Source organism: Camelus bactrianus, chromosome 23, assembly GCF_048773025.1.
Source record: "Camelus bactrianus isolate YW-2024 breed Bactrian camel chromosome 23, ASM4877302v1, whole genome shotgun sequence".
Classification (NCBI taxonomy): domain Eukaryota; kingdom Metazoa; phylum Chordata; class Mammalia; order Artiodactyla; family Camelidae; genus Camelus; species Camelus bactrianus.
This window is the reverse complement of record NC_133561.1, coordinates 30,608,884-30,628,899: the sequence shown is the minus strand read 5'-3', so window position 1 is coordinate 30,628,899 and position 20,016 is coordinate 30,608,884. Positions and strand designations below refer to the sequence as shown.

At 43.1% G+C, this 20,016-nt stretch overlaps 1 protein-coding gene and 1 long non-coding RNA gene across 10 annotated transcripts in view; one reads left to right on the top strand and one right to left on the bottom strand.

Annotated features, from left to right (window-relative positions):
• Positions 1-20,016, top strand: part of SRGAP2 (SLIT-ROBO Rho GTPase activating protein 2) — a 235,209-nt gene that overhangs the window by 1,734 nt on the left and 213,459 nt on the right. For all 9 annotated transcript variants that reach the window (XM_010963263.3, XM_045522821.2, XM_010963262.3 and 6 more), the window contains exon 2: positions 186-794. In XM_010963263.3, the coding sequence (XP_010961565.1) occupies positions 728-794 (67 nt within the window). In that variant the 5' untranslated portion in view covers positions 186-727. The remainder of the gene's footprint in view (positions 1-185; positions 795-20,016) is intronic.
• Positions 805-18,143, bottom strand: LOC123619222 (uncharacterized). The gene is made up of 3 exons (XR_006727753.2): positions 16,210-18,143; positions 13,136-13,406; positions 805-7,489 (listed from the first exon to the last, which is right to left on the bottom strand). It is a non-coding gene; the product is annotated as an uncharacterized LOC123619222 (long non-coding RNA).

Here is a 20,016-nt window from a genome sequence, read left to right as displayed (position 1 = left end):
AATCCGGAGGGAGCTTCCTTCCTCCCCGTCTCGCTGCGCCCGGCTCTGCGGGCCCGGTGGCCGGCGTTTGGCCGAGATGAATGGGCCCAGGCCAGGCTGGAGACGACGTCCCTTACTCCACCCCCGCAGCGATTAGGATCTGCGCTGGGGCTGATCGCCCCCTCCCCTTTTCCCTGCATTTACAGGCAAGTGAACCGGAGCAAACGACTTCCGATCCAGTCTGCGCTGCCGCGGCTCCCGTTTGGGATTTGATTTGCAGCATCTTCGAGCCTGTGCAACAAAAAACCGCGAAGCACGCCCAGCTCTCCCTCGGCACCCCGATACGCACCCACTCCCTCCCAGGGACCCAGCTGGGCGCGCCAACACCCCCGCACCCCCACACCATGTTGTGCGGAAGGACTTCCACTCCCCGCCTGTGTCGTTGATGTCAGACCCCAGGCCAGCCTCCGGGCGCTGCAGTTCTCCTGGCTAATGCTGAGGCTGCGGCTCGGGCTCTAGCACAGGAACCGACCGCTGCCGCGCCCGGCCCCAGCGCCCACCGTCTGCATGTGCCCGCCGTAGCCGCCTGCCCAGCCGGCAGCCCGTCCTCCCTGGAGCGCTGGAGACCACCGCGGGGGGCCCCTTCTGGCCTCAGGAGAAGCGATCTTGGAGGTATTGATTTCGGTGGTTGAATTTTTTTCGTGGATCTATCAATTCACAATTCGAATTTGGAAGAAAGAAGGAAAACATGACGTCTCCAGCCAAATTCAAAAAGGATAAGGAGATAATAGCAGAGTACGATACTCAGGTCAAAGGTAAGGGCTTTGAAAAACAGCATAATGCATATGCTCTGTGGACCACTGAGACATGTATTTCCATCCTGATGTGCAGGGTGTTCATTTCTTCGGGTGGAGCAGGTGGGGGCAGGCTGACCCCAGAGGTGGTTTCCATAGGTGGATCTGAGCCTCCGAGGGATTGTCCATGCCAGGGACCACAGGCTCTGGAAAGGAATTTTCGGAGTGGGCTTTAGATTTGTCTGTAAGGCTGGCCAGTATTTTGGCAGTCCTTTCCCCCAGGCTAAATAGGGTGGGGGGAGGGGCAGGAGGTTCTTGGAGAGAGAAAGGCGGCAATTTGCCCCTGGGTGTCTGGGTCAGGTTTCCTTGAAGGACAACTGAAATCTGACAGGTGTTTGGGAATTTATTTCAGAGGTTGAAGAGTCCAGGCAGAAAAAGGCAACCTTGAGAAAGAAGGTGTACCATTTGGAGAGCCCTGGGAGAGGCGGGGTTTTTCTCTGATGCACTATATCAAAACATGACATTTGCTTTGGCATCAGACACAGAAAGTGTGTGGACACCTTGGGTGCACCTTGTACCTGCCTGGTTGTCTCTGGTTGTCTGCATTCAATCAGAGATCAGAGAACAGAAAGAATAAGGACACTCACACCCCGTCTCCGCCCTCATCTAAACCTGAATGGAGTTGGGATGTTGCTGGGTGGTGCTGATTCTGGAGAATGGGAAGACATAATTGTTTAACCCTTCTGTACTGTTGTCCTCTGCTCCCGAATACCTGCTTACTTCCTTCTCTGCAAAAATGTGAGGGGTAAAGTAAAATGTGGACCTAGAGAAAGCAAGTGACCTGTCGGCACATCTAGTCGACTGCCTGACTTGGCACATGAATCAAAACCCCCTCCCAGATAGCCTTTTTAAACCAGCAGTTCTCATAGAAGGGGATCCTGCCTGTTAAAGAGCCCCAGCATATGGTTGTGCAAGACACCATCCCTTCCTGGCCAGTCCAGAAAGAGCCATGTGGCTGTTGCCCATTGAGACCTCAGCTGGGGATTGGGAGAGGTGGATGGCCTTGAATGTTACACCACATGGTTGGAGCTTTGGGTTTTCCTTTGTTTCAGAGTACAGAGGGAGGGGCCCTCCTTCTTTCCCTGCACCAATGCAAGGAGACCTCTTCCTATCATAGAGGACTTGGAAAGGGCCATGTTTCTTCCTTAATGATTGCTGGGGGTGTGGGTAGGGGTAGAGTTTGAAATGGGCAGCTACCTTATCTCTTGGAAGGTTGAAAGGTAGTTTGAAGTCCCCATTGTGCCTATAGGATCTTTTTAATGTCATCAGCTTGGTCAATGCTGGAGGTGCCCTGAGGGACCGTCTATCCACTTGGCTGCAAATATTGGTGGGTTTATTACAGAGATGGGGGAGTTGACTGATGGATAGCTTCAGTTGAACTGGGATTGGGAGAGGTGTGGTTGTGAGGTATAATTGAGGTCTTGGCCTCTTGTCACTATTCATAATCCTGGCCTGTTTTTGTAACAATAGGCCAGTGGCCACAGTGTCCTTTCCAGATGCATTGCATTTTACTCCTGGAATCCCCCCTGCAGTTTTAATCAGATATGTCATTTTTTAAAAATACATCCTATTCTTAACTGTTGCCATAGGGAGTGTTAATAACTTTGACTTTCCCTGATTTCTCTCCAGGAGCACGCCATTTGACTGAGGTGCAAAGTGATTTTTCATGTTTATTTTTTGGAAGGTTCAGGGCTGATAAGTGTTAATAGAACTGTGTCTGTTGAGTCCTTATTGGTGAAGGATTTCTCACAAGTGTCTAAAAATCAAACACTTTGTGTATTTACAAACATTGCTCACTGAGATGATGTAATGCAGTTGGCTATTTGGGGTTTCTCTTCAACCTTGCCACAAGCAGGGGACTCTTTCTCTTTGCTCTGGTATTATTTCATCAACACTATTCAGGATCATAGAATTTTACAGGAGGCCAAGCATGGTGTCTCACTCAGAGAAGGCGCCCGGTAAATGCTTATGAAACTGATCTGAATGGTTTGGTTCCTCGTTTACAGCTCAGGCGAGTACAGAGAAATTAGGAGGCTTGTCCAAGGTCACACAGCTAGGTCGTGGTAGATCTGAAAAGAGAAGCAGGTTATTGACTCCCAATTCTGTATTCTGTTCTATTCTATTCATATTTACTATGAAACCTCATCTGACCAGAGTAGGAAAAAAAAATCCTTAAGAAACCCAAATCTATCAATGGATAATAGTAATAGTGATGAGAATAGATTACATTTTGGGTGCTCATTATGTTCCAGTTTGTCCCAAGTGCTTTATAAGAACTGGCCCGTTTCATCTTGACTTCAAACTTAGAGGTGGATATTACTTCGTCCTCTATTCCCTGCACGGAGAAACTGAGGCTTAGAGAGAATAAAGAAACCCTCCCAACCAAGGTCACACAGCCAGATAACAGTGGCTATTCCTTCATTCATCAGCTAGTTATCGAGTGCCATGAATGGGTTCTGGGGACTGGTGATGTGGCAGTGAACGAGACAAAGTCCCCTCCCTCATGAAGCTTGCATTTTAGAGTCCATGTTCTCCATGGAAGGTCACAGAACTTGGAGACAAAGGACTTGGCTTCGGGGTTGGCTCTGCACCCCCACTAACTGGAGGCTCCTGGTCAGATTTATGACATTCAGCTTTTTATGTGTTGTATGGGACTCGCGGTGGTGCCAGTCTTGTTTTACAGATGCCAAGATAAAACAGAAAATTGCTGTTTTGGTCTGGTGGTAAAGAGCGCAAGTTTTTGAGTCAGAGGGGTCCAGGCTGAAATCTCAGTGCTGTCACTCGCTTGCCTCACACCTTGGCTACGTTAGCTGATTTGTCCAAGCCTCCGTATCCTAACCTGGAAAACAGGCAACATAATATGCATTACCTAAGGTCGCTGTGAGGATTCGAGGAGACAGTATATCAAAACCATTTCGCACAGTATCTGGCACTTTAAGTACTCAGTAATAGTGCAGTGTGTTCCTCTGTCAGTGAGCCCTCCTTACTGAGTTAGGCTGACCATTAAGTCCACATTTCCTATTCACTCCCTAAGTGCCAGCTATAATGACAAGAAGCAAGTCTCGGAATGAAACTTGAGTTCTAGTTTAAGTTCCTCCAGTAGTAGCGAAGGGTCTCTTGAGTCAGTCACTTAAACCCTTTAGACCTCAGTTTCCCTTTCCGTAAAATGAGCAGGTAAACTGTCTACTTGTTGGCCACTTGTGGGTTCTGTATGTCTCTGACCAGAGTCCTGGGTCTTGCTTGCAGAGTCAGAATGTTTTGAATCAAGGGGACTCGAAATGGACTTCGGGGGACCCTGTCTATCCTGGGGTTTTTGGCTTCCTTTAAAGCACCTGTGTGCGTGTGCCCTGAAGGACTTCTGAGACTGCAGTCCCAACCCTACCCCAGTGTGGTTTTAGGAGAGGCGTGCCTCCTCAGTCAGCCTGCCTTGGAGCCGCCTTCTTAAAAACCATCATTGTTTCTGGTTTGTGGGTGTTCAGATTCCTTTGAAAGTTCATGCCTTTCAATCTCTGACTCGAAGCAATAATATTCTTAGTACTTGTACGTGGCTCTTTTCAATTTACAAAGCGCTTCATATGCATTAATCTCCAGAAATTCTTGACAGATTCAAGGTCAGATTCATGGTCATACCTGAGACCTTTTGGCCCCTAGCCTGTTAGCATCTTTTGGGATTGGAGCAGCGAAAGGTGGTAAGGTGCAGGGCATGGTTGCAGGAGGTGATAATCTGGGTGGTTATCTCGGTGAGTTCCCATTCATGGCAGACCTTCCCAGCCATTGTCCTGGCCTTGTTCAAAGCTCCCTTTCCTAGACCCTCTCCATACCTTGAATTTTTCCAGTCCCCCAGAAAACTTGAGATCGACAGTTAATGCAAATATTCCAGGAGGAATCATCTGAAACAGAGTGGCACTGTGTACTGAGCCGTCAAATTCTCTTTCTTCAGAACATTAGGGGTCTTGTCTCTTTTTTTTTTTTTTTTTTTTTTTTTTAATGTCTTAGAAGAACAGTGTGTGTGCACCACAGAGCTGAGAAGTGAAATTTTGTAATTTCCATCTGGAGCATTTTGATAGAAAAGCCTCAGGCTTTTGCCTGGAACAGTTTAACCCATTCAGGACCCTTTCAGAGCAAGAGATGAAATTTAAAACTCTAGACATATTGTGTGTGCACATGCACTTGGGAATGCGGATTGCTGGTATTTAAACAAGCTTGCTCCCCCAGGGAGGTGTGAGCGGTTCTTCATTCCTGCCAACAAAGGTCTTCTCTGAAGCTTGTTTCCTCCCAGCCCCCATTCCTCAAGGGAGCTTTAAATATAATCAGTTTGTGAAAAGCTGCAGTAAAACATCTCGTTGGAATCCCTAAACAGATGCTATCATCTTCCCGTGAGATGATTGAAGGCACCTCTTCCCTTGCTTGGGGAAAATAGGACTCTGCAGTACTATGAGCTCCTGGAAGAAAATGAAGCTCCTGGAAAAATTCAAGTACTGTAACTCTGTATCTCAGAGTTAAAAGGCCCTGGAGGAAGGTGGTGGGCAGGGAGCTGGAGATGCTGTGTACTGTGCAAAGCAGCAATGGTTAGAAACTGGGCGGAGTCCTTAGCTTTTCCAGTTTCAGGAATCCTCTTGGGGAATGGGAACAAGTTTCCTTTGGAGAAGCCCATCTGGTAGTTTTGGCCACATCATCATGCACCACACAGGTTGAAAGCCTGGACAAGCCCTGATCACATCTCTGAAGTTTACAGAGTCTGACCTGGCGCTGGTATGTAGGGTCCACACCCTTTTAAAATCAGCAGGTGCCCAGCCCCTGACGCATAAACTCCCACTGTTCACTCTAGATAAATGTGGGCTGCCAGTGGCACCTGTAGAGTTCTCCTTCCAGAAGAGAGGTTTTCTTCATGGGAGTCGTGTTTACATTAGACCCTAGACCTCTTTGTTAGGAAAATGTGATGTCATGTTGCAGGGAAAAGAAGTTGATATTTAGATTTCTACTGGTAATGAAATGCAAGTGAGTAGTTCTAACTGGTGTTAGCTACAGAACTGGCCTTTAGGGGAATCTGAGAAAGTTATCTTTGAAGTTGTTCGCTATAAAAATAAATAATGTGAGAACTTAAAAATATTTTTAGAAATTACAAAGTAACACCTGTACTGATTTTACAATAATGTGTAGGACCTCTCATCTCTCTCTTTAATTATGGTAAAAGACACATAACATAAAACTCACCATCATCATCATTCTTAAGTGTGCAGTTCAGTGGCATTAAGTACATTCACATTGTTGAATTACAATCGCCAGCATCTGTCCACAGAACTCTTCATTTTGCAGAGTTGAAACTCTGTACCCATTAAGCAGTGACTCCTCCCACCCCTCATTTGACAACTCTAGGTACCTCATATAAGTGAACTCATACAGTATTTGTCCTTTTGTGACTGGCTTATTTCACTTAGCATAATGTCTTAAAGGTTAATCCATGTTGTAGCATATGTCAGAATTTCCTTCCTTTTTAAGGACATTGTATGTATAAACCACATTTTGTTTATCCATTCATCCATTCCATGGGCACTTGGGTTGCTTCAAGCTTTTGGTTGTTGCAAATAATGCTGCTAGGAACATAGGTATATTCCAATTTTTAAAAAAATGTCCTCTGCTATTATTTTACCTAATAAAACTGAAAACTGAAAAAAAAAAAGCCCTCTGCACCAAAGTTTAACAGGCCTGTATATACATTTCTGTATAATCACTATCCTAATAAAATTTTTTTAGAGTTAAAATTTAAATATAATTCATATTTTCATATTATAAATATATATTATAAATATGTATGTTCATACTATAGCATTATATATTAATAATAATTTTAAACCTTTTAATAATTGCACAAATGACTCAACTTTTATTGTATTTTAACAGCTTTATAGGAGTTTAACGTACAATAAATTGCATGTGTTTAAGATGTCCTTTAAACATTTGATAGGTTCTGACATATATACCTATGAAACCATCATAATCAAGATAAGTGAACAAAACCATCACCACCAAAAGTTTTTTCATCATAATGTGTTAATAAATGAATAATATAATAATATAATGTAATACAATATTGCATTATAGAAATGATATCAGGGGGCGGGTATAGCTCAAGTGGTAGAGCACATGCTTAGCATGCACAAGGTCCTGGGTTCAATTCCCAGTACCTCCTCCAAAAATAAACTTAATTACCTGCCCCCTGCCAAAATAAAATGATAAAATAATTAACAAATAAAATATTTAAAAAAAAAGAAATGATAACAGCTAAAAAATAAGTAAAAGCTGGATATTACCAAGTTTTAAAAAGAAATAAATAATGATCCAAGCCACCCAGATGGGAAAATTTATTTCCGTTGGTGAATAAGGACAATCTCCCAGCGAAGTTGGGCTAATCATTGTGTCTCAGCCATTACTCTGTTTAGGAGGGGAGGGTACAGGATAGGGGAAGAGAGAAAAGAAAAAAACCTTGCACGTGTTACAAGTTGGAGAGTGGAATCAGTCCGCTGGGCCTCACGCCTCTTCTGAAGGGGTCACAAGTGAGCCAGATGCCAAGGGGAGGGGCTGGGGGCTCCCGTGGGAGTTCTGCACAGACTGTTAGGAGCATGGCTTCTTTCCTCAAATGATTGAGTCCCTGTTGCCTGTTGGATACAGACCACATTTCCAAGATGAGCATTACTTGGTTCTCAATCTGGCTGCAACCTGTCATTTCAACCGTTCTTTTTCATTTTACTTTAAGAGGACTGGAGGCCTATCTGGACTATTTGCCATTCTTTAGATGGCATGTACTATTAGCTAACATTTTGCTGTTTGTTTGGGGCTTCATGTACTAGATATTCTGCTCAACACTCTACAGAGATTATGTCATAATCCTTACACCAATTCTAGGAGGAATATATTGTTATTATCCTATTTTGCTGCTGAAGAAGTTGAGGTGTAGGAGATTCAGCGACTCACCAAGCGGCTGCAGCTGGTGAATGATGGAACAGGAATTAGAACTTTTGGCCATGGTCCAGAGTCCGAGTTCTGAACGCTGTTCATGAACTACCTCTTTGTCCCTGCCTAGCCCCACATCTCCACCTACTGAAATTCACCCTTCTAGTAAAGCCCAGCTTCTCTGGGGTGCCTTCCGTGGTCACACTGACCAGAAATGACTCATTGCTTTTGTTTATTCACATAGCGCCATGGCATGGATCTTGTCCTGTCTTAGGTTTTAAATATTTGTCTTTCAGTCTTCTCTTTTCTCCTAGACTTTTGGTAGGAATGTTTTGAGGCTGTATGCAATACAAAGCACATAGGCTTTGGAAGTAGTCCTTAGTGGGATTCTTGTAGCATCACTTCTGTGTTCTATGGCTTTGCTCAGGTCACTCAACTTCTCTTCCAAGCCTACTTTGCTGGTTTATTGCAAATGTGTGTAAATTGCTAGTTCAGTGTATGGCAAATACTAACTGCTAAATAAGTAGCTTTTATTATGGGGGTCCCTTCAGATAGGAAACATATCTAAAATGGTATTATAGCCTAAATGGTGGCTCTTAGTAAATATATACTAGCTATAATGATGAATACATAAATGAATGACCTGGACTACTACAAATAATTTTTTTAGAAATAGTTTCTTAATTTGATCTTGACAATATATCTTGCACAATACCACCAAAGTGATTTTTTTAAAAAAGAAACTTACTGTTTGGCTAAGGTCATAGTGTAAATGATGGTTTACATCCATCACTTGTCACTTACCTTGCTCATGTATTATCCCACCAGAAAGGTAAACTGCCTCTCATTTCCTTACCATGTTATGTTATTTCATTCTTTGTGCTCAGCTCAGATGTCACCACCTCCAGGAAGTCTTCCCTGCTTATTCCTACTCTCTGGGTAGTGACCCTGTGCAGGATCCCAAGCAGGATTCCTCAGCATCTCTGCCCAGGGTTAATCAACAGCACCTTTAGCATCTCCTCAGCAGTGTCTTTGTGTTTACTTGTATATTGCACTCATCATATTACATTGTAACCTCTTCCTTTACACCACACAGAATTGTCTTTTATTTGTTTTCATGCATCCAGCTTCTAGGCAGATAGTAAGCACTAAAATGCTTGTACATCAAATGTGAACCTTTCCTGAGTTGAGGTTGAATGTGACACTGCCACGATGCCTTGCTTTTGCATTTCTCCCCATACTCCAGGCACAAGACTTCTCCTTATGTCAATGTTATTTGAAATTCAAAGTAGATCAAGCATTGTGAATGTTATCATTATACAAGCACAACTGTGAACTATGTAACACTGTGAAAGCTCCCCAATGGGGTAAATTTTTCCTTATTTACTACCCCCACTGTGCTCTTTAGAATCATTCTATACTTGAATCCTTCAATCTTTTCTCTTTCCTTGGAAACTTTGGAAAATATTAACTCTGAAATTTAAAACAAAGAGTTTAAAACCAAAGGAAGCTTTTCTGTAATGGAAGCAAAATATATTCTACATTTGTCCAGGATTATTCATCACTTAAAGCAGATATTCCGAGACTGAAATTGAGAAAGTTTAGGTCTACTTTAACCAGGAATTAAGAACAGAATTGACTTGGAAGAGGAGCTGCTCTGATAATTTTTTGAAGCATGGGTTTGGAGGGAGCTGTTGCCTCATTAAAAGCAGCTGCATGATCTGTGGTGAAAAGGGCAAGAATGGTCCAAAGGGACAAACAGAAAAACTCTCCCCTCTGGTTTTTCAAGTCATTTGGTATTAAGTAGCCTTGACTTTATTTATACGTTGTGAATGAATGGTTCCCGTATATATTGAAATATATTCATGAGGGAGGGAAAGCAGCTGGGAAGTGCACTTCTTCCATTTCTGTGGGTATTTTAGGATGCCATCTGTTAGGGAGAAGGCTGAGTCTTTTTTTTTTTTTCAACCTTTTCTTGTAAAAATGCATTAATCAGTGGCCAGGTGACCCAAAATAACCTTTTCTTGTAAAAATGCACTAATCAGTGGCCAGGTGACCCAAAAGGCATCATGAAAGTTGGGACCTTGTCTTGGCTGTCTGAGCCCAGATTCTGCATTTTGAATCATAGTGTGATGGGCAGGGTCTGAGTGCTCTCCCTGGAGAAGGTGACCTCACCAGCCATGGGCTCCACAGGAAGACAAAGCACAGAAAACAAAAGGACCCAAGAGCATGAGCTGGCCAAGACATGATACACCAGGAGCTTTAAGAAATACATCCTGTTTCTGAAGAGTTGGCAACAATTTCTCCAAACACTGAAACCCCTTGGAGATCTGATCCTTTCCCCCACTAGTCTCTTTCTTGTGTTTATTTATTTTGGTGGGAGTAGGGGATGGTGGGGGTAATTGGACCAGATCTTGTCAGATGAGTAAACTGCTCTTTGGGGAAACATCTTGGCTGAGGTGCTTATTTTGGACCAATCTTTCTTTGGGGCCATAAAAATTGAACTACAGGGTTCTACAGAGGCAGCATGATTCTAGAGGAAAGCGTGCTGGATCTGGAGGCAGAAAGCTCAGGTTCTAGTTTGGCTTTGTCATTTACTACTGTGATTTTGGGAGGTAACTCATCTCAGGTCTGAAAGTCTCTAGTTGCCTCATCTGTAAAATGGGGACAGCAATTCTTGGTGCTGGTTAATGATGATAATGATGATGGTTAGCATTTATTGAGTGCTTCCTATGTCTAAACTGTATTTTAAGTGCTTTACGCATAGTCTTAACTCATGAAATCTCCCAACAGCCCTATAAGGTAACTACTATTATTATTCTCAATTGACAGATGAGGCACAGGGAGGTTATATAACTTACTCCAAAGGACACAGCTTGTAAGTGATGATGGCAGAGTGTGAACCCAGGCTGACTTGCCACTATCGTGAGGCTCCCATGAAAGAATTCACTTCAAATGCCTTTGAAACTATGAAACGCTGTACACATTTAGTTGATTGTTATCACTTCTTGATGCACAAAGTTCCAAATGTCTTCCTAGTATACTTGTTCTGCCTACACCTTGGTTTTTCTCATCTAGGAAATTAGGGGTTAAATTAGAAAATTTCTAAGGTCTTCCCCAGCTTTCATGGTTTATGAGTCTTGCTTATTTAAGATACTGAAAATGACAATTTTGTCCTTATTAAGCAGCCTCATTTCTAAGTACAAAACCCACTGTATTCTCTGAATGACACTCTCCCCAGTCCCAGGGCTTATCAGGCTGTTGTACACATACAGAGGGTGGACCCCAGTCGGGGCACAGTGGCGGCTGGCCAGGAGAACCATTGAAGTGATGCTTGGTTATGTATCATTATTTGATAGGAAAATGTGCCTCACAGCTGAAGAAATTGAGGGCAGGGATAGTTACTTGATGGGCCTAGACGTGGACTTGTGCCTGGATTACTAGGGACAATAAATGCTTTAATCAGGATAAATATATTAAAGCTGGGACTTCCAGTAAGCTCAGAGACTCACAGAATGAAAAAATTCTCTCCCTTTACTGGTGTATATGGTTTTCCTCATCCATGTTGGTGGTGGGCCAGAGATGGAACTTGTGTAACTCTTGGTATTAGAGACATATATGTTGTGTGCAGAACTTGAATTTAAAAGAAAAAGGGAGTTGGGTGATTGTCTTTAATTAAAATGAAAGAAATAAGGCAGTGGGAGGCTTTTAATCCCTGACATCTGGGCTGGGACAAACTGGGGGTGGGGGGTTGTGGATGTGGATCTGGGTAGGGTTAATCTAGACATCTGGGCCGTGGGGTAAGTGACTTCAGGCTCTCCCAGGATGTAGGATGGCCTCTTGCCTCTTATACCCCCTCCATATGTTGGGCCCTTTGTCAGCTAAGGGATTTCTTTGTGGATTGTGATGAGAGATGCTGTAATACTGGAGATGCTTGGAGTTGAAGTGTTTCCACGTTTATGTTTGTTTTCTTTTCACCTAATGAATAGGCTAAGTAACAGTCTGTTGCTTTAAAATGAGTACTATTAATAATAGTGACAGCTCATATTTTTATCATTACAGCATTTACAAAATATCACTCACAGGGAGGGAGGGAGGGCTGTAGGGCAGTGGAAGACTAGCTACGTAATGTTGGACAATTTGTTGGGATTTTCAGCTGGAAAGATGGATTACTAGTTCCTTGCTTCATCATTTTTAGGACTATTACCCCAAAATGGTTATCATAAAATGAGTTGACACAGAGTTTACATGTTGATTACTGTCCTGAGGGAAGGCTAGAAACCAGAGAGTGGATACCATAGCTTCCTTCTACTCATCTCTCCTACTTCTGGGCTAAGGTTTCATCTTTAAATGACGTTAATAGGCTTTTTGTTTCAGACGTCCTTGGAGTAGGTTGTGCTGTATCTCTCGATCAATCTTTTTGAGTCAGTGATTGTGATGCTAAGTTATCTCAGCGCTTTGCTGTCAGCAATTTTAAATAAAACATTGAAACATTTTGGGTAGCTGGTATCTGTTGCTTTGGTTAATGACGTTCTTGATCAGGATATTTTAAGACCAGTGACAACCCAATTTTAAAACACCTAGTCCTCTTTTTAAAAAACTACAGTCGAGGCCCCACTGCCAAAGCCTGAAACCCATCCGTGCCAGTGAGCTCTTTCTGAGAGTCCGTGTGTGCGTGGGAGCTCTCTTTCCCTCGGGCCAAGGAGCAGGACTGGCAGCCCAGAAATGCTAGCTCTCCTGGATTCAGCAGCAAAAAGAGTTAATCATTGTCCAGGCAGAAACAATCCTCCCCAGTTTTTAATCTTCTGTTGCCTCAAGTCTCTGCCTTGTTCTTCATAGAAGACAAGGCACTTGTGGACACACACACACACACACACACTCTCTTACAAAACTTAATGTAAAACGATCTCATGTTTATGAGAGCTGGAATTACTTGGGAGGGATACTTGCGTTCTGCAAGCGCAGTGGGCATGATGTGAAAGCCGGCTGTTTGGCCTGTGGAGATTACAGATAAAAGTGTGATATGTAATTGAGTAAGAATTTGAAAAATTATCCGATAACATTAGGAGCAGCAAAGCACTCGCTTGTGCTTTTTTTTTTTTTTTTAATGCGCGAAAAGTATTTGGAGGAGGAGTAAGGAGTTAGCATTGTTTTCAGGGCGTGGGAACCCCTCCCCACCCCACGAGTCAAATATGTTTGCCCAGGCAGAGAGTGTGAGGTCTCTGAGAGATCCTGACAGATCATTTAGTACATTCTTCTGCCTCGGGGCAATTCTTCAGTCTAATCATTTCAGGAAAAAGGCTGTCAGCTAACCTTTAAAATCTTTTCCAGAAGAGTACACCACAGCCTACCTTTCCATCTTGTTCCAGTGACCCAAACTGTAAATGGTCAATTCCTTCCTTTGCAGAGCGAGAAACAGGATAACAAAGGAGGCCTGATGAATTGAACTCATGTTTTTCCTGCCTCCGCCACACCCTCTGTACAGACCTTTGCTTCATCTGGGTTCTCGGTGGCTCAGGGAAGGAGGTCACTGATGAATCCTCCAAGGCGTTGGCTCACACATGCTGGGGTGTTCTTCTTCCCAGCCCCCTCCCCTCTTCACTTCCACCAGTTTCAGTTCACCTTGTATTAAACAAAAAGATCAAGAACTAATTTCAAGGCACCCATTTGTTTAGTACCTACTATGTGCTTGATGTAGGCTAGGTTGTGGGCATAAATAACAAGATTTTGGTTTTCAAGGTGCTTCAGCCTATTAAAAGGAATGGACAGATTACACAGGTACAGTGATGGGACCAGAGTGGAGGGATACAGAAGGCCCAGCGGCAAGAGAACAGACTGACAAAGAGTAAAGTTGATGAGGCTGGTGGGGGAGGAGGCTGGTGGGGGAGGAGGCTGGTGAATGCCTCTCAGTACTAATAGAGCAGTCTGAGAAGTGCCTTATCCCACTCTATTTCATTTAAACTCTGAATGATACTACAACAGGGCAATGTGATTTCAGGCCTTTTTGGTTTTTTTTTTTTTTGTCTTTTTGAAATATTTTATCTTGAGGTCATTATGCATTCACATGCAGTCGTCAGAAATAATTAAGAGAGATTTGCACGTACCCTTTAGTTTCTTCCAATGGTTAACATCTTGCAAAACCAGCACAGTGTCACAGCCAGAACACTTTCATTGATACAGTCAGACAGCTGGACATCACTAAAGGAGCCCCTCATGTTGGCCTGTTATAGTCCTGTCTCCTGCTTCACCTCCTCATCTCACTTCCCTTAGTCCTTAACTCCTGGAAACTCTAATTGGTTGCCCACACCTATAAGCCTGTCCTGTCAAGACTTATATAAATGGAATCATATAGTATAAGGCCTTTTAGGATTGGCTTTTAAAATTTTTTTTTGGATGGGGGGAGGTAATTAGGTTTACTGATTTATTTACTTTTAGAGGAGGTACTGGTGGTTGAACTCAGGACCTTGTGTATGCTAAGCATGCACCCTACCAGTTGAGCTATACCTTTCCCCTCAGGATCGCTTTTTTTTTAACTCAGTGTGATTCTCTGGTGATCCATCCAGTTGTGTGTATCACTAGTTAATTCCATTTTATTGCTGAATAGCATTCCATTGTATGGCTATACCACAGTTTGTTAACCCATTTACCCTATGAAGGACAGCTGGGTTGTTTCCAGTTTTTGGCTATTATGAATAACGCTTCTGTGAATGTTCATGTCCAGATTTTTGTGTAAATAGGTATTTTTTTAAAGTAGAATTTTTTTTTAATGGAAAGATTGTGGATTAGAAGGTGAAAAATCAGTTTTGCCATTCACTAGGAAGCGATGTATATATATTCTTGAAATTAATCATTTAACTTCTTGAGTCTCAATTTCTTCATCAATGAAATAATATATGTTCTGCCTACATCCCAGGGTTCTTGAATTGATAAACTGAAATAATATATGGCAACAAATGTTACATATATAAACTATAATAAAATGTAAACATTTCTAAGTAGGACAAGATGCCACCTTACTATGGTCTCTAGGAGAATATGAGCTGGAGCTTTGCCCAGAGAAGTTCTTGAATTGCAGTCTAGAGATAGCTTTTTTAGATGGTCTTTCTTTTTCTTATTATTGATTTGTGGGTGTTTCTTATATTCCAGTTACTTATCTTTTACTGGTGTTATGGTTGCATATATCTTCTCCTAGAGTTGGCTTCTCATTTCATTGTTTTTATTGGATTCTTTGATACATAAGAAATTTTAAATTTTAATATACTCAAATCTATCTGGCTTCTCCTTTATTGTTTGGACTTATTTAAAAATGCACATACACACAACCTTCCCTATCCTGAAATCATAAGGATATTCCCCAGTGTGTTCTTCTAAAGGTTTTTAAGTTTCCCTTCTCACATATCTGCCTTGAATAATTGCAGAATTTATTTTTGTGAATGGTGTGAGGTAGGGATCTGACTTTATTTTGTATTCTGTCTGGCTTACCATTTGTTCTGGTTCCACTTATTGAAAGGGGCCATCTTTTCCCCCATTGGTTTGTAATGTCACATTTGGACTTTTATCGAGTTTCCACATATTTGTGGCCATCATGCTGTAGTACATTAACGCTGTGCCACCAAAGACGTGTGGCAGGGGCTGCTGGTGAAGAGTTAAATGTCTCCCTCATGACGTGGGCAGTGGTAGGCTGTCACCATGGCTCCAACCAGGACAGCTGTGCTTTCATGTTTGCTATATTGGATGTCCACCTAAGATTTTATTTGAAGAACTTCTTACACTTAACATTTTTTTAAAATGCTTTCAAAACTACAGTTTTAGTAAATTATATGTTGGAAAGTATTTCAGATACCTAGGGGTCTTCTCTCGTCTTGGGTTGGATTCCAAGGATAAGCCACGTGGAAGTCAGGACCTAGCAATCAGGGGAGAATGTGTTTGCCAAATAAATACATGATTCTGTAATTGTCAGTGGTCCCAAATATGTCACCTGTGCCACAAATAATTAATATGTAGGTTCCCTGAGAGATTTGGAGCTGTCTAGAGTCTAGTGGGTATCCTCTACGATCACAGAAACCAGTGGAGAAAAACAATGTATACGAAAAGAAATTAAAAAATAATTTAACTCACAGTAATACAGGAAATGACATCAGCCAGTGGATGACTGAAAATGAGTAGTGTTGGTAAGAACTTGAGGAATTCAGAGATCGGAGAGGTGTGGGCTAGAATGAATAAGACCTTGACTTACGGAGTAGGATTTGGCTCACTGGAGAGTAGGAGGAAAGAACAGAAGCAGTGTGTGCGCTTCCCTCGGTGGTGTTGCCCCCTCCAACCATGCTCACCCCTCCTGCATCACTTCCTACACCGTAAATACAATGATGATTCTATCCACCCTCACCCCACCCTGTGTCCCTTCCCGCAGACACGCACTCCTTACCAGAAAGGCGCTTGTGAGTTCTTTCAGGGTGGGCAGCCTTTCATCTCCGTATTCCCAGCATCCAGCACCATGCTGGCATGCAGAGGGCACCCAAGAAATGTTTGCTGAGTGAGTGAGTGAGTAGACTTTGGCTGGAGCTGAGGAGAGACAGGGGAGTAAGATCGGGCTCGATGGGTTTTGATGATCCTGAAGTTCAGCCACAGTCTGGCTCTGTGCTGACGCACTGGAGAACAATAGAGGCAGTCTGGGTTGAAAAATGGGGCTGTGCAGTCGTGTGTCAAGAGACTCCCTGCTTGCTCTGGGCTGGGAAGGGAGGCTTGCTCTTGCCCACACTGTGTACACGAGGCTGTTGCTAAATGTGACCAACTCGTAGCGCCACTGATGAGGGAAGTGTGATTCTCCATTTACTGATCTAGCAACTTGTGCTCAGACAGATGAACCAAGATGACAGGTGACCTGGGGTGGAGTGGTGACTGAGACCCAGGTCTGTTTGACTCCAAAGCTGGCTTTTTCTTTTCCCTTTAGTATCCTGTTTGTCCACATGATAGTCAGAGACACCACCAAGGTGGGAAAATGGGCCACAGAAATGGTTGTGGGAGCCAGGGGCGAGGGAGGAGTTGGGGATGCCTGAGGTTTCTAGCTCGGGAGACAGAGAGGACAATGGTAGCGATGGCAGAAATAGATACGGGGAATTTGGGAGGAGACGCTGCACTTGCCGAGAGAGTGAGCTTTATCTTAGACATCCTGAGTTTGAGGTGACAGTTCCATTCAAGCAGGAGTTGCACCAGGCAAGTGACAGTGCCATCCTTTCCTTACTCCCCCTACCCCACTTTCATTAAATCTGTCATCTTCCTTTCTTCTAAATTGGGAATGTTGCAGAGACACTGTGAGCTAGATGACACCTCGTGTACATGCCAAATACCTGACCTCATTTGCAGCTTCCTTATATTTCAGTTTGAGAAATGTTCTCCTTTGGAAGGGACTTAACGTTCGTGTTTGGGAATTAATAGCATTTTCTTTCCTTGTGCCCTGTAAGGGATGAGCTTGGCTAAACAAGGAAAGGAAAAACTCGAGTTATGAGCTGCTCTGTTCTCCTCTGATAAGCCTCTCTGGCCCTGAGATTTGGTCAGAGGCCCCTTCTAAGGGTCAGCCTGTGAATGAAAGAAAAGTTAAGTCACCCCCCTCCACCACCTGAGCTCCCACGGTTGATGGAGAGCTGGCAAATGAACAAGTTATTTTAAAAGCATCCCAGGGAGTGTGGGAGAGGCTGAGTTCAGCACAACGTGACTGGGTGGTGCTGGTGCTGTTTCGAGGTGTGGAGGCAGGAGTGGCTCATGGTCTTAATTTGAATAACTTTGGGATGGCGAGATAGAGGGTTTGATGGGAGATTGGGAGGTGGAATTTGTTGAGAGAGGAGACCAGGCTAAAGCTATTTATGGGAAAATATAATTTAGATATTGGCAGTTGAACCGAATGTATTCCATCATCACCTCCAAAGGCTTTGAATTTTTAGCGTTATTTCTATTTTGAGCAGAATGGCCTGTGATTGCTTCTCATCCAATGTGTTGAATCCAAGGAGATTGTAGGAATTATTATTTTCCTTTTTTTTTTCTTTCTGATTAACAAAGATTGTCTACAGTTAGCTTGGGAATTTTAGGCAACCAAATTTTAAGCAGTGTGGTAGGAAAAAAAACCCACCCAAGTGGAGGATAGAAGGCTTGCCTACCAGGCCTGGCTCTGACCCTTGCATTAACATGGCCCTGGGTAAACCCCTAACCTGTCCTGGCCTCAGCTTCTTCAGATAGAAGATGAGCATGTGATAAGCACACGTAGGGGTTGCTGTGTTGATTAAATAGTCTGATGCTTGCGCGTCTGCTTTGTAAATTTCACAGCCCAAGCAAATATACATTCAGATTTTTATTTGCTGTGACAGAAAATGGTGGGCAGCCTCCTGGAGTGTGTTTTAATGGGACTTGACCTAAATAACATTGACTCAGATGTTTGTTAAAGTGAGTCACCCGTTGCCTTCTGGGCCATACTTGAAATGACATGCCGTGTTACGGTGAACCTCTTTTGCACCGCCCCAAGTTTAGGTTGCTCTTACACAATTTGGGCAAGATTTATGTGCACACCCATTCTTCCCCCTTAGGAACAGAACAGTGACTTGGGCAGGGTAGACATTGGGAAAGTGACTCAGCAGGCAAATATGTGATTAATAATGTAGATTTGGCCTGAATATTGGTATGGGCCTCTGTACATGGATGGGTAAATGAGAAACTACAAGTCTGCCAAGTAGAGCATGTTGGGGAACCTTTTGGGCTCTGTCTGTACTCGAAGTGTCCCGTGCTGGTGCTGTAGCCCGTACTAAATACATACATACCATTTGCACTACTTTGCACTTACATATTAGTACATATTTCTCACCTACTAAACTGTGAGTTCCTTTAAGGCAGGCACTGTCCCTGTTTATGTTTGCTTTTCTGGCAACTAGTGTGGTGCTTTGGCACATTGTAAATGTTTACTGGTTTATTGGATAAATGAATGAATGAATGAATGAAACTTGTACATTTATTCTGCTAAAGGGATTTTTGTGGAAGGTGTAGAAGCGTGATTATTTGTGCTGTCATCTGCTAATTTTTATAGATGTCTTCTCAGCTGTAGAAGAGAAGACCTCACTGTGGGGAGAGACCCATATTTAGGGAAAGCTGGGTGGTGGCAGCTGCTGCCTCCTGCTTCATTCATCCGCCTCCGGCCAGGCTGCCTTGGCCTGATGGTGCAGTGGTGAGCAGTGACTCAACACCGCCCTGTGGTCTCTTAATAGAGTAATGGCCTCCCTCAGCCCCCATCCCCTTTGCCTCCCTTCTACCTCGGGCTATCTTTCTCATATACACCTATGTCTTCTTCATTATACTTCTTCCTTCCCTTCCCTTCCCTTTTCCAATGCTTATTCACTTATCAAGGATGTCTTTTCAAACTCTTCTCGTTGACAGCTCATTCCTCATCATGAGTTAAAACCCAAACTAAACACCTTTCCCCTGACAGACCTTAATCATGGCAGATGAACTTGAGAAGCACTAGCCACGAACCTGAGAGGAGGAAAGCCCCTCCACAAGGCTGGCAGTGAAGTGAAAGCAATAAAGCACCAGCTTGTCAATGCTGCAAATGTCTAAATGTGCCCCTAAGCCTCCTCTTTTTGAATCCCTAAAAGTTCCCATTTACCTCCTCTTCCTTCTCAAATGAAATTTCTTCTGTCTCAGGCACCAGTCTTAAAAGAACAAAGCAAACAAAACCCTCCACACCTATTTCTTATTCAGTTTTGCACCGGTGGGAAGAGAAGAGGATTTGGAGTCAGAAGGCTAACATTAGAGTCCTGTTGCCACTTAGCTGTGTGACTCTGAGGAAATTTCTAGGCTTTCTGTACCTCAGTTTCCTCAGCTGTTAACAATATCACCACGTTCTGCCAAATACCACCTGTCCACAGTGTCATGGTGAAGTTTATATATATGAAAAACTCTTTGTAGCTAATAAAGCACCATATTCATGTTGGGTATTTCTATTGTTAACACTGGTTTTTCTGTATCATGTTTCCTTTGCACATACTCCATATTTCAGTTACATTGTGGGCTAAGTCAGTTTTCTGCTAGCCTGGGAACTGAAACACTATCTTGTGCCTTTTATAGTGAAGTGTGTTTGAACTTCAAACACAGTTTACAAATAATCTTGTTATGCAACATACTCTATTGGTGGATTAATTGAGAGCTGTCTCTCCATTGTTAGGTGTGGGTAACAGGAACTCTATTTCATACT